This window comes from Ciona robusta, chromosome 10 (genome assembly GCF_009617815.1).
Source record: "Ciona robusta chromosome 10, ASM961781v2".
NCBI classification, from domain to species: Eukaryota; Metazoa; Chordata; class Ascidiacea; order Phlebobranchia; family Cionidae; genus Ciona; species Ciona robusta.
Window position 1 is genome coordinate 6,647,940 of NC_143244.1, and position 12,989 is coordinate 6,660,928.

The 12,989-nt window shown below is 33.6% G+C and overlaps 1 protein-coding gene across 13 annotated transcripts; it reads left to right on the forward strand.

Moving 5' to 3' along the window:
* Positions 1-567: 567 nt before the first annotated feature.
* On the forward strand, positions 568-10,563 carry LOC149730249 (uncharacterized). 13 transcript variants are annotated; one of them, XM_089886260.1, is made up of 25 exons: positions 568-587; positions 1,087-1,136; positions 2,062-2,130; positions 2,535-2,633; positions 2,746-2,790; positions 3,030-3,138; positions 3,305-3,375; positions 3,435-3,491; positions 3,805-3,918; positions 4,058-4,162; positions 4,376-4,486; positions 4,989-5,099; positions 5,319-5,429; positions 5,583-5,693; positions 5,875-5,985; positions 6,553-6,663; positions 6,826-6,936; positions 7,250-7,360; positions 7,645-7,755; positions 8,077-8,187; positions 8,546-8,656; positions 8,802-8,912; positions 9,128-9,343; positions 9,713-9,928; positions 10,236-10,563. In XM_089886260.1, exons 3-25 carry the CDS (start codon positions 2,076-2,078, stop codon positions 10,421-10,423), a joined length of 2,607 nt encoding a protein of 868 aa, XP_089742386.1. In that variant the 5' UTR covers positions 568-587; positions 1,087-1,136; positions 2,062-2,075; the 3' UTR covers positions 10,424-10,563. The 13 variants fall into 13 exon arrangements, with proteins under 13 accessions (XP_089742386.1, XP_089742376.1, XP_089742378.1 ...); XM_089886250.1 differs by lacking the exon at positions 568-587 and adding an exon at positions 714-926; XM_089886252.1 differs by lacking the exons at positions 568-587; positions 8,802-8,912 and adding an exon at positions 714-926.
* Positions 10,564-12,989: the final 2,426 nt, after the last annotated feature.

The following is a 12,989-nucleotide window of genomic DNA, read 5'->3' on the forward strand; positions in this document are numbered from 1 at the left end:
CAATTATCTTTGTATACGCCAAATATACAAGCGCGTTTGAACAACACGCGTGACCAAAGCGAGTCGGCGACGGTAAGAGAACTTCTAATGCGATTTCGGAAGCGTGAAGCAAATACATGTTGCAACGGTGACGTGTGCAAGGTAATAGCACTGTTGCTCATAGCTTATTATACGTGAAGTTGTATTGGGCGTGGCGCACTTCGAGTTTGCATATTTATGTTGACGTGTTTACATCGTAAAAATAGAAAATATGATTTCAGAATTTTGCTCAGAGGCAATTATTTAGGGTGTTGACACTTACAAGGAAATGTCAAGTGAAGATATTGGCATTTAGTGCACCACAACTCAGCGAGAACAGCACGCAGATGTTTTAGTAGCAAAAAAAGTTTGAAATGAATATAATTACGACATTGAAAGACGAAACTGAATAGCCATATCTCGTTTCAAACGAGAAGAAACATTAGGTTTTTCTTGATCAAACTTCTGTGTTTTTTCTGTGTTGAGGTTATAGAAACTTTAGACGTGAGAAACAGGATCGTGTAAAAATGCGAAGTGAAATGAATGAAATTTAAGTAAAATTCAGCTAGGTAACTTAAAATATAATCAAAAATGTTTATCTTTATCCAAACGCGCCTAAACGAAGTATATAGGCTAAAACACTTGCAAAATCAGGTCAAGGTATTTTGTTACAGTCAAATCATTTAGATGCATATTAAATATAACGACGTCTTTGTATTTACAGTATAGAATAAATCCCTTATGACCATGGCCTACAATAAGCCTTTACTGTTCTTGGCAATATTGTTGGCAGTTCCCAATGTATGGTCCTTGTTTACGCCAGAGACGGATTCACTTTGCAAAATATCATTGTATTCTCGCAAACCATGTTCGTCTCTGCCGCTCACACGGGAATCATGCGTCGCAAGGTACTTACACCATGTTATTATAACGTCTAGTTTCCTCGCAACGCGTCGACTAATTGTCGCATTTATTTTAAGTACTAGTTATTCGAACAACTCATAAGATCTAAAATTCTAAATGTATAGTTGGTTCGATTACGATATAAAGTATTGTTTTTTTTCTCAGAGGTTGCTGCTACGATGCGAGGGTGACTTATGGCAGGTGTTATAGACGAAGTAAGTTAACACATATGTGGTATTATATGAATTTATCGTATACTTCTATGGGGTAAGATGGATACCGTTAGCACCTAAGTATGATATTTCCCCAATCGTGTGATAGATAAACGTTTTTCTAATGCGCGGTTTTGTAATTTTGTAATTATTCTTTATTTACTTCCACGGGGGAAAGTGGTTGAATGATAATGTTTAATCACTCTTTTTTAAAAAAATGACCACTATACTCGCCACCTGAGATTTTACTCGCGAGTTATCTTGATGGTATGAACGGGACTCTGCTGCAGCCTAGCGGTTGGTAAACAGTTTAGATATATACGTTTGAAAGAAGTGCTTTAAGGGTAATAAGTAGCGTCTTGTGGTTCGTCGATTGTGCCCTTCTTGCCTATGAAAATAATTTTAGTTAGGCAAAGGGAATGGTTTCTAAAATGGATAAAGTTTAAAATAACGTTGTGCTCTTTGCTGCCCTTTTATACTTACCGATAGGTGTCAGTAAAACTTACTTGGTAATTCCCGTTGAATTTCCCCAGAGGGAGAGTGAAAACTTTTGGTAATGAACGTCAGTAGCAAGTTTTACTTTTCAGGGGTTTTAATATTTACTTGATGACTTCGAAAATCATTTGTCTGATTGACGTTTAGTTTTTTTGGTTCGATTAAGTTGATAGTAGATTTTATTAAAGGTTGTTTTTGTATTTCTCTTATTTATCGACCTCTCATTCTAGTCAGGAAAACACATTTTAGTGACTAAGGGCATATAGTAGGGTGAGTTAAGATGGGACAAATATTTACAGAATTAAGTTACCGTAGCCGTAACTGTAAAACACCATTGTTAATTGTTAAAAGCACAATCAGGAAATATAGGTTTGTATGTTATGTATTATTTTAATATCAATGTAAATGCAGTTATGATGATTATGCATTAAAGGTAGAAAACCTGTGATGTTATTTGGGCCAACCAGACTTCCAAGAGTAACATCTGCAAATCCACGAACAGGTTTCTTAATTTTATATGGTTTTATTTTTATTATTTTATTTGCTTATACTTAAATGTTTAGTATGTTATCTGTATTCAGAAAACTAAATAAAACATTTTTAGATGTAAGTAGTTACTGTGGCTTAGTGGTTAGAATGCTTGTATAGTTGCATCCTAACCAAAAAATACCTGGTTCAACACTGAATTGGTCCAAACCAGTTTTAACTAATTGGTTGCCCAACTGGTCAATCATACAGAAAAAAAATCACCCATACAGTTTCATACGTAGTGTGAGCACAAGGTGTATAAAGTAGAGCCTTCTTGGTTGTGTAAAGACAAATAAGTCACAACTATTAAAGTTTTACCTTGCCGATCTAAAAATATTTATAAGATAATTTAACAATTAATTTTATTCATTTAAACAGGTTTCAATGGGGATAATGTTTCTACTGAAGATAATGTAGTTATGGACTATATAATTGGAAGGGTTCTTGGATCAGATTATAACAGAATCAAGTTGATTGGTAATTTAAATTTATTTATGGAGTTTAGAAACACAATTGTTGATATTAATGTAACAGCTTCAAATAGTAAATGTAAGTTTCTTTTAGTAATAAATGTATTAATTATATTCAGAATCGTACAGAAGAACGAATGCACCGAATATAGGAGTTAAATCAAGTAAGTTGAAGACATGTCACATGTTATAACTCGACAAAAAGCTAAGGTGTATGAATACACCAAGCGTGTTGATGTATAAAAAAACACTTATGTTATAGCTTAACAATGAGCATGAGGTGTATGAATACACCAAGTGTGTCTGGTGTATAAGAAGACATCCGTGTTATAACTTCGACAGTGTGCAGAAGATGAATGAATGTACATGACTTCGTATTAAAACAAATACATTGATGTAACAGATCTACAAAACGTTGGGGGTGAACCAGGATATTCTGGATCAAAGTTTCTTAAAACTTGCAATCCAATACAATATGAAAAAAGATGTGGAAATTCATTCTATGCAACAGAGTAGGCAATTTATAACTTAAATACAGAGTAACAACTAATAGGTCTATATATTAAATATAGCCAGGTATGTAATGACAATATTTTGTAGTGCACATATGGAAATTTAAGTGAATCTTATGCCTTGTGTTTATTTTAAACGAGAGACTCATTCATTATATGTTTCCAGATATTCCTGTGAGAGATGGAATTGCTGTTGGGACAATGTAACACGTGCATGCTACCATGCTGTTAATAATGGTTTGTTAAAAAAATACAAATGTTGTTGTCTTTTTTACACTAGTTTACTTTTATTTCAGTTCTTCGTTTGCGGCCAAGTTGTTCCCCAGGTTTCACCAACCCTCCTCAATGTAATGGTGAGTAAAAAACGAAATAGAAAACCATCTGTATGAATAAGGTCCTGATCATGGGACATCTATGGTTTAGGCTAGAGTTGGCACATTACCCGAACACCCAGGGTGCTACCACATAGGCCTTACCAGATGTTAAATCATACTGCCTCCTTGAAGGTAGGAAACCTATAATGGTAAGGAATAGGAGTTCTTCCAATGACAGCTCGGCCAAGATAGGTTATCCAGTCAAACGATCACATATGCTGAATGTCAATTATTGCTTTGTTGAACCATGAAGCCAGGAGTTGCGAATAAAACTTTGTGATTTCTATTCTAGATATTAATGAATGTCTCTCCAACCCGTGTATTAACGGAGGAATTTGTATCAACCTAATCAACTCCTATCAATGCCAATGTCCACAACCTGCAGTTGGACCAAACTGCCAGTTACGTGAGTTGTTTATTAAGATTTCAAGAAACGATCTTGTGGTGGTAGTAGTCTTGAACCTTATTTTATCCACACCAGTCTGCAATGTAATGAAAAAAATCTAAGAATTCTTTAAATGTTCTCTTTATTTCTGTTCAACCAGCTTGTGATAGTTCTCCTTGTCTCAACAATGGAGGTTGTAACAATGTTATGTCTTCATACACTTGTACATGCGCTCCTGGTTTTGTTGGCAGTCGATGTGAAACAGGTAAGTCAAGCATGACTGATATCAGTATTTCTATAACACAAGGATTTTTACCTTAAAATTTATTTCATGTGTATCTTAAACAGGTGAGGCGTTTTAAAATATATAGACTTAAAACTTAGATGATAAACTTTAAATTTATATTTTCACTCCTAAACTTATACTTTAAAAAGTAAATATTTTCTCAATATTTAAACCATTAAATGCACTTTATAGCCAGCACCAGCTGCTCCCCAAATCCCTGTGTAAATGGAAGGTGTATAAATGGTGTCAACTCATATACTTGCACGTGCAACCCTGGGTGGCAAGGAACCAACTGTGATTCAAGTAAGTATTACACTTGTTTAGAGCTTAGGGTATTAGCTAGTCTTAACGCCACTGCAGTTATTTTCAAAGTTTTACTTGATATCTCTTTTATTACATGTTGTCATGTTGTCTCTGTTACTTGATTTTCTGTTTCAATTTGCGGTAGTGCATACCATTTGCATCTATGCAAGGTACCATAAACCAGTGTATACAGTAATACCAACTATTCCAATGTTAGGCAACTATGTGTGGGGAGGGCAAGTGTGATAAAACATATATTTGGCATGACAACTCTAAGAGAAGAAGAAGTACTAAGTTTTAATACTCATTTTTACACACTTTTAACCCAAATGTAAAATAGCACTTGGGTAAAAATCACCTTTAGTTGATTGGAAATTTAATAACTATAATTAAAAAACTTTATCCTTGATTTTGAAGCATTTGTGCAATGTAGTTTATTTAACTCCAAAGATAAAAAAAATGCAGGCGAATTTATTCATAGCCCATATGATTACATCTTCAGATATCAATGATTGCTCTCCAAATCCTTGCAAAAATGGAGCTTGTATGGATGGTGTCAACTCATATACATGTACATGTACAACAGGATGGCAAGGGACTAACTGTGATTCAAGTGAGTAGTAGTTTCTCTTTCTAATTCAAGGTTTTGTTACCCATAAGAGGCCCATAAAGTATTTCTGTAGTGTTCCATTTAATTACAGTACCAGACTAACTGTATAAAAACAGTATGTGTGGTAGAATTCAACTTACATCAACTCATGGTAAATATTTCATTGTGTAAAATGAAATAGTAAAAATGGGCTGTTTAGTATTAAAAAAAATTGTTTCCCAGATATTGACGATTGTTTACCAAATCCTTGTGTAAATGGAGCTTGTACAGATGGTGTGAACTCATATACATGCGCATGCAATGCTGGATGGCAAGGAACTAATTGTGATTCAAGTAAGTATAACTTTAATCAATGTTTTTCATATTTTATTTATTTTTTTAAATTACTTTTTTTGCTTTCTGGTTTCGCTTGTCAAAAATAAAGATTCTTATACTAAACCTTACAATGAAATTTTATTAATTTTTTTGGTAATATTTGTTTCCCAGATATTGATAATTGTTCACCGAATCCATGTGTGAATGGAGCTTGTATGGATGGTGTCAACTCGTATACATGCACATGTACTTCTGGATGGCAAGGGACTAACTGTGATTCAAGTAAGTAATAATTTTACCAGTTTGTTCCGCAAGAAAATTCTAAATATAATGATTTTAAGTCTATTTTGCAATAATTGGGTTGTAAAAACATTAGAGTTTAGTCTTCCTTTAATTAATATTTAATTTGTTTCAATAAAATGCTTTTGTTAAATTGCGTTTTTCATCATTCATTACTTTTTAGATATTGACGATTGTTCTCCAAATCCTTGTGTAAATGGAGTTTGTACAGATGGTGTCAACTCATATACATGTGCATGCAATGCTGGATGGCAGGGGGCTACCTGTAATTCAAGTGAGTAGCTTATAAAATTACATCGCATTTTAGTTTAATGACTGGTTAGTTATTTAACAAAAGCAATCCAACAACTCCCCCAGAATATGTAATTAAAATAATATTCTTGTAATTACGAGTTATAACAATGAAATTTACTTGGTTCAACCTATCAATATGTAAACTTTATCTCTAACACTGTTAATGTATTTAACTAAATGCTAAGTCTATTTTTCAATAGGTCTTAATGTATTCGTTAGTGAAAATTGGGTGTCAATACTGTCAATATATCTTTGTTACTTTTATTAGGTTTATACAATTTAAACTTTTGTTGTATTATTTGATCTTTAATGTTTCCACTTTTCCATACACCTCATGTATATGTTGGTGTATAAAGTCATGGGGTACTGTAGTTATTTTTGTCCAGGCACACATTAGAATAATAGTAATATCATTGCTCCGTCTGTCCAAAATTCTTTTGTTAGTGACTTGGTGAACTTTAAAGATATAATAAACTGACTGCACAAAGTATTAAACAATAATTATTATTACCTTTCTAATTGCTTAAACTAATTTTTATCTTGCTAGATGGAAACAATTGTTCACCAAATCCTTGCCTAAATGGAGCATGTACTGATGGTGTCAACTCGTATACTTGCGCTTGTACTGCTGGGTGGCAAGGAACCAACTGTGATACAAGTAAATAACGCAACAGCATGTGACTTTATTTTAACCAACATAGATCTTGAATTAAAATCCTTTTATATTCGGAATTGTTCAGAATTCTAAAACCAACTGACCAAGTTTCGTTCAAGAATGAAATAGCTTTAAATTTACTTATTATTAAACGAATTACTTCAGATATCAATGATTGCTCTCCAAATCCTTGCAAAAATGGAGCTTGTATGGATGGTGTCAACTCATATACATGCACGTGTACAACAGGATGGCAAGGGACTAACTGTGATTCAAGTGAGTAGTAGTTTTAGACTGTGTCTTACTTCTTATTTTAATTTAGTGTTACAGCAATCGATTTATGGTTATTACAACATTGTCAAAATGGTATTAAATTCAACTTTTGCACTTAATGGCACTGAAATGTCACAATTAAATATAATATAACTTTTTTGGAAATGCTATATGAAGCAGTTTAATTAGTTCGTATGAAATTTAAACAAGATATACACTTTTAACTAATTAATTTAAAAAAAAACAAAGTTAACCTTTTTGTAAAACTGCTTTATTGTATAGAAAGTTTGATAAAAACCTTACTTTAATGTGGTAGATATTGATGACTGTTCACCAAATCCCTGCAAAAATGGAGCATGTACTGATGGTGTCAACTCATATACATGTGCTTGTACTACTGGGTGGCAAGGAACAAACTGTGATACAAGTGTGTTATATTTAATTGCTATTATTTTATATATTTTAATACCATCTTCCAAACAGTTGAACCAATTTCTGAAAATCAATTTAAAATATTTCATCAAACTTTGAAAAAACATATTATTCTACTTAATCAGGGAATGTAGTGTTTTTACTATATGCAGCAAAGTATTTTATGGCAATGGAATTGTCTTACTTTGTAAAACAGGTTAGATTTTATACTCATAACTTTAGCTCAACTGAACATGCCACAAAGCTCAAAGTGAATAAAAAAAATGATTTGTTTTTTAGATATTGACGATTGTTCACCAAATCCTTGCGTAAATGGAGCTTGTACAGATGGTGTCAACTCGTATACATGTGCGTGTACTACTGGCTGGCAAGGAACCAACTGTGATTCAAGTAAGTAACTGAAAATTACTGTCTTTGACTTGAAATTCAAACAAATCTAAAACTGCTACAAATATCTTTCACGAAGGAAATGTTTGGCTAACTTAGAAGATTTTTGGTCATAAAAATATTATGTTAGGTTACTCTGTGTGGGCACTTCTAGTATAATAACATAGTAGAATACCTTTGGTGTGGTAACTTTCAGTTATACACATATGTAGAACCACTAAGTTTTAAAATTCATAAATTGTTTGCACCAATTTAAAAATACCACTTTGTTAAAATAAACATTATTGCGTTGGTAACTTAGTAAATGTAACTGAATTATTTTAGATATTGATGATTGTTCACCAAATCCCTGCAAAAATGGAGCTTGTACCGATGGTGTCAACTCATATACATGTGCTTGTACTACTGGGTGGCAGGGGACCAACTGTGATTCAAGTAAAGGGCCTTCTTTTTTAAACTTAGTTGTATATGTGTTCTGAAAGAAAGTTGTAGTTATTGTATTCTGGTTCCTATATATTTGTATGGCCTGTCGTTGGGTGTGCTCAAGCAAGACCATGTTACAACTTGTGATTAAATCTTGCATACTTGCTGTTTAAGAAGAAAGCCATTTTATAACTTGAAAGTAAGCATGAGGTGTTTAAATACACCACGTGTGCTTAGTGTATATGGAAACAACTGGGTTATAACTTGACAGAGAACATTTAACCCATGATATACCAGACAATAAATTATGTTTCAATGCTGTGTAGTTTAAATATCTATAGCCAAAAATGTTATCATATGTATTCCCTAGATATTGATGACTGTTCACCAAACCCTTGCAAAAATGGAGTTTGTACAGATGGTGTCAACTCCTATACATGTGCTTGTACTGCTGGGTGGCAAGGAACCAACTGTGATTCAAGTGAGCCCTTGCCAATATTGTATTGATCTTTGTGGAGTTATTGTGGTGCAACATAACTAAGTTACAACAATTTCAAACCTGATCAGACTGAAAATTTTGTTGAAGATTTGTTTACTTGATTGTTAAACTTACATTAATGTGGTAGATATTGACGATTGTTCTCCAAACCCTTGCAAAAATGGAGCTTGTACTGATGGTGTCAACTCATATACATGTGCTTGTACTACTGGGTGGCAGGGAACCAACTGTGATTCAAGTAAGTAGTATTGTCTTAATTTTGGAACTAATTTGTTACTCATTAGAGGTCCATGCAGTATTTCAGTAGTATCCTATAGCATAAACTAAATAAGTAAAATAAAATGAACTCAAATTCAATGAATTATGCATTAAGTGATAAAATATTAAGAAATAATTTAATTTTTTGGAATAAAATACACTATTATTGAGTTTACAAAAGGATTTGTTTCCCAGATATTGACGATTGTTCACCAAATCCTTGCGTAAATGGAGCTTGTACCGATGGTGTCAACTCATATACATGTGCGTGTACTACTGGCTGGCAAGGAACCAACTGTGATCAAGATATTAATGAATGTTCCGAGTCCAATAATTGTGCAGTTTGCGTCAATCGAGTTCCACTATATTTTTGCCTTTGTGAATCTGGAAGTTATGAAGGAATCTTATGCAGTAAGTTTATTAATGTGAATGTAAATTTCAACGTTGCCTACATTGCTGATGGATTATTGCATCAGTGCCTATATATCTTTGGATAGCAGAAGTTGAAATAAATTGGAGACAGCAACTGGCAGTAACTTTACTTGAAGCAGATTAAAGTTTGTTTGTGTCTAAAACTTTGATGACATATATCAGAAATTACAACTGCCTAAAAGCCGGTTAAAAAACTTTAAACCAATAAAACACTTAAACCAGAGTCTAGTTACTAAAAATTTTAGTTTGACTAGAACACTATAGTGTAGCAGTTGCTGGCCAGTAGTTGGCCAGGCCTATATATTTTTATTATATTTTACATATTAATAAAAACCATGTTTTTCTCAGGATGGGCAATTATAGGTTCAACAACCTACCGAGTCCCTGCCACAACAACAGCAACCAGTTACGCTGCAGCAAACACAATATGTGCGGGCCTTGATGAAGGTGGTGGTTACCTTGGTGAACCAACGTCTACAAACCTTCCAACCATCCTCACTAAAGTTGTTGCACGTAGCACGTTCGTTAGCGGATACATGTGGATCAATGTCGTTCGTAGTTCAGGTGATTTTTTTTCGCTGCAGCATATTTTAAACTTTTGTTTGTGATGTAAGAAAACATCATAGTTGTAACTGTTTTTTATAATCGAAGTTAGCATGAATTGTATGAATACATCATGTGTGTCTTGTGTATAAGACGACACTCATGTTAGAACTTGACAGTGAGCAACAGGTGTATGAATACATCATGTGTGTCTGGTGTATAAGAAGACACCCATGTTATATCATAGCGACTAGTATGAGGTGAATGAACAAATTCGATTTTTGTCTTATACGTAAATTTTATGTTAAATACATGTTGATATATTCAGGTTCGACTTGGAACTTTGGAAAAAGTAACACGGTTGCTACAACCAACTTTGAATCTGAAGCCAACGTAGTGAATAACTGCGCTGTGATGAGAATATCTGATTTCAAATGGATTATTGTATCTTGTACTTCATTCACTGCTGATGTGTTTTGTGAAAGAGCAATCACTGGAAAAACAACATCACCCTAACTTGTAGAAGTTTTTTTTTGCCATTTTGAGATTTTATCTTCTATGCCACACTTTATCATGAAAATATCTGTACATAATGTCTGAAATGATATGAGTTTTGATTTTTTGCTATTTTAATAAAATTCTCTGACAATTTGTCATTTATTCGTTTATTTTACACGATTCATACAAACAGTTAAAGTTATAAACATATCTAAATATCATTGCATGACTCGCTGCGTTGGTCTAAGTTAATATGGGATGATTATTCCCGCAATTCAACACAAAAACAAACAAACTTCTAACACCATCTAACACAGTTGTAGTTGTAACTCGAGCAGTGTGAATTCGACTTTGAGGTAAATTCTTCGATATTTTTAATTCTAATTGTTTAAACTCTATGGTTATTGACGTTTTTCAAAATTAACTATCTTCTAAAACCAATTTACAAAAGTTAAACACGTTGCAACTTGCCCTCGAGCTTGTTGCATGTTTGGTCACAGTGTATGGCGTCGGGACGGTCGTGTTTAAAATGCTTGATTTCTACAAACCACAAAGGATGGTAAAGCAGACGATGACCCAACCAATATTTATTCAAAAACGCATTGATATGGCTTTCACGCATAAATATATTAATTGGTTAAACTTCTTTCGTGGCTTTGTTTTTTACGATTTGAATTTTGGTGGTGTGTTTGCGCAAACTAGTCTCCCAATTAACAGCAATGGCTTCAACTAAATATACGACCTATTGCAAGTTACCACGTATAGGGTTTAACAGACATAATTTTTAACCAACATCACATTAATTACTTTCTCTATATAGCGTGTTTTACTACTGTAGTTATAATATTAGTTTTTTTCGTTATTTTAGAAAAGATGATTTTCTTTATTGTATTTAAAACGTTAAACATTCCTAAATGCCTCCAATTTTTACATTTTTTTACCCAAAACAATTGAATGAACGTCAAATTCCACCGAATAGTATTTGAGGAAATATGAAAAAGTATAACTACTTAATTTAAAATAGTTTGTATGCAATTACGCTATTATCATGTATATTTTTTTATCATAAGTCAATAATTGCTCACTATATTGTGAAGTATGCTTCCATATTTGACAGTGATACATCATAATAAGCATAAAGGAAGTACGGGTAATTATTATCATAATTTTCGAGCAGTAAACCTATGAGTTGTGTCATCGTTAAAATTCTCATTAAGTTTGCTTAAATAGTTCACGGTTAGCGGGTCAATTGGCCCTTACTGGTTCTTAACATAAGTTCACACGACGTGAAAACACACACAGTGACCTATACGACACCAATGTATATAACGATGATTTAAAGGCAGCAACCGTTGGGCCCCCACTTTTGTTACGAGGTTGCAACTTTCTAAAACATGTTATCAGCTTTACGTGCCTTATAGATTTCTACGTAATACGCCACTTTCAACAGGGAAACAGATTAAAAATAGCTTTACGTAATCCCGCAGCCTTTGGTATCTCCCACCCTTGGCGTTTGTGTGTAATTTATGTAGGCCTGTTCAATATTTTAACAACACGCAATGTTGCTTGAGTGAAAAAAAATTACTACAATATGAATAATGTTTTCGGGGTTTAATGTTTTTATAAAAGAAAATTGTTTATATGTATTTAAACTTTTTTAAATGGGGTTGAACAACAACAATAGTTATCTAGGTGAAGTTCGGAGCCCCCAGAAAAAAACTTTAGTTACAGAACAGAAAACACAAGCAAGATATTTCATAGGTGCCAAAATAAAATAAACCGTCGAAATAGTTTATTTCGTTTCTCACTATTTCTAAGACGGTGTTTACAATTTGGAAATATTTTTGTCCTGCGAACCAGAGTTCGTTTAATTCTCACCACAACCCGTGAGGTTTTTTCCCCGAGAAGTTGTTTGACTATAAATAAATAAGGGACGCGAAGTTGCTCGAATGTCAGGATAAAATAACAAACATTGTGTATAAATATGTTTGGGGTAAATACATTGGTCGGTGTTTATTAAATATATCCGAAAAAGTTTGTCACCTACATGCACTTTTGTACCGGGGATTACAAGAAAGATTAAACTAAATCTCTCGGAAGCAAATTCGCTGTAATTGTGTGATTGTCGACACGTCAGCGATGTGCTCGGAAATTCTTGGTTAGTTTATGAGTGTTAGTCACCTTGTTGTTAACGAGCAAAGATTTTTCTGCCCGGGGGCGCACAATACACAAGTTCCCTTCCATTCACGGTCTTGGCTGTCGATTTAAAAGAGAAGCAATTTACAAGGGCGTGATTTAGAAACGGTAGCAATACATAGAGATATGTGCGAGTCAGTCATACTTAGCTCTAAGTATAGTATACTTTAAGTATAGTACGCATGGGATCTCAGGAGAGCGGATTTCGTTTGACTTAGAAGATCATTGCGTATTGGTTGTATTCTTAGAAATATATAGTCGGAATATACAGTCTTGGCAACAAATCCAAGGCCGCCAACATTTGTTCGAAATATTTTGAAATCACGCACTTTATGTAATATCGCACATCGTGATCAAAATGATTACTAACCAAATCATTTTTCTGCGA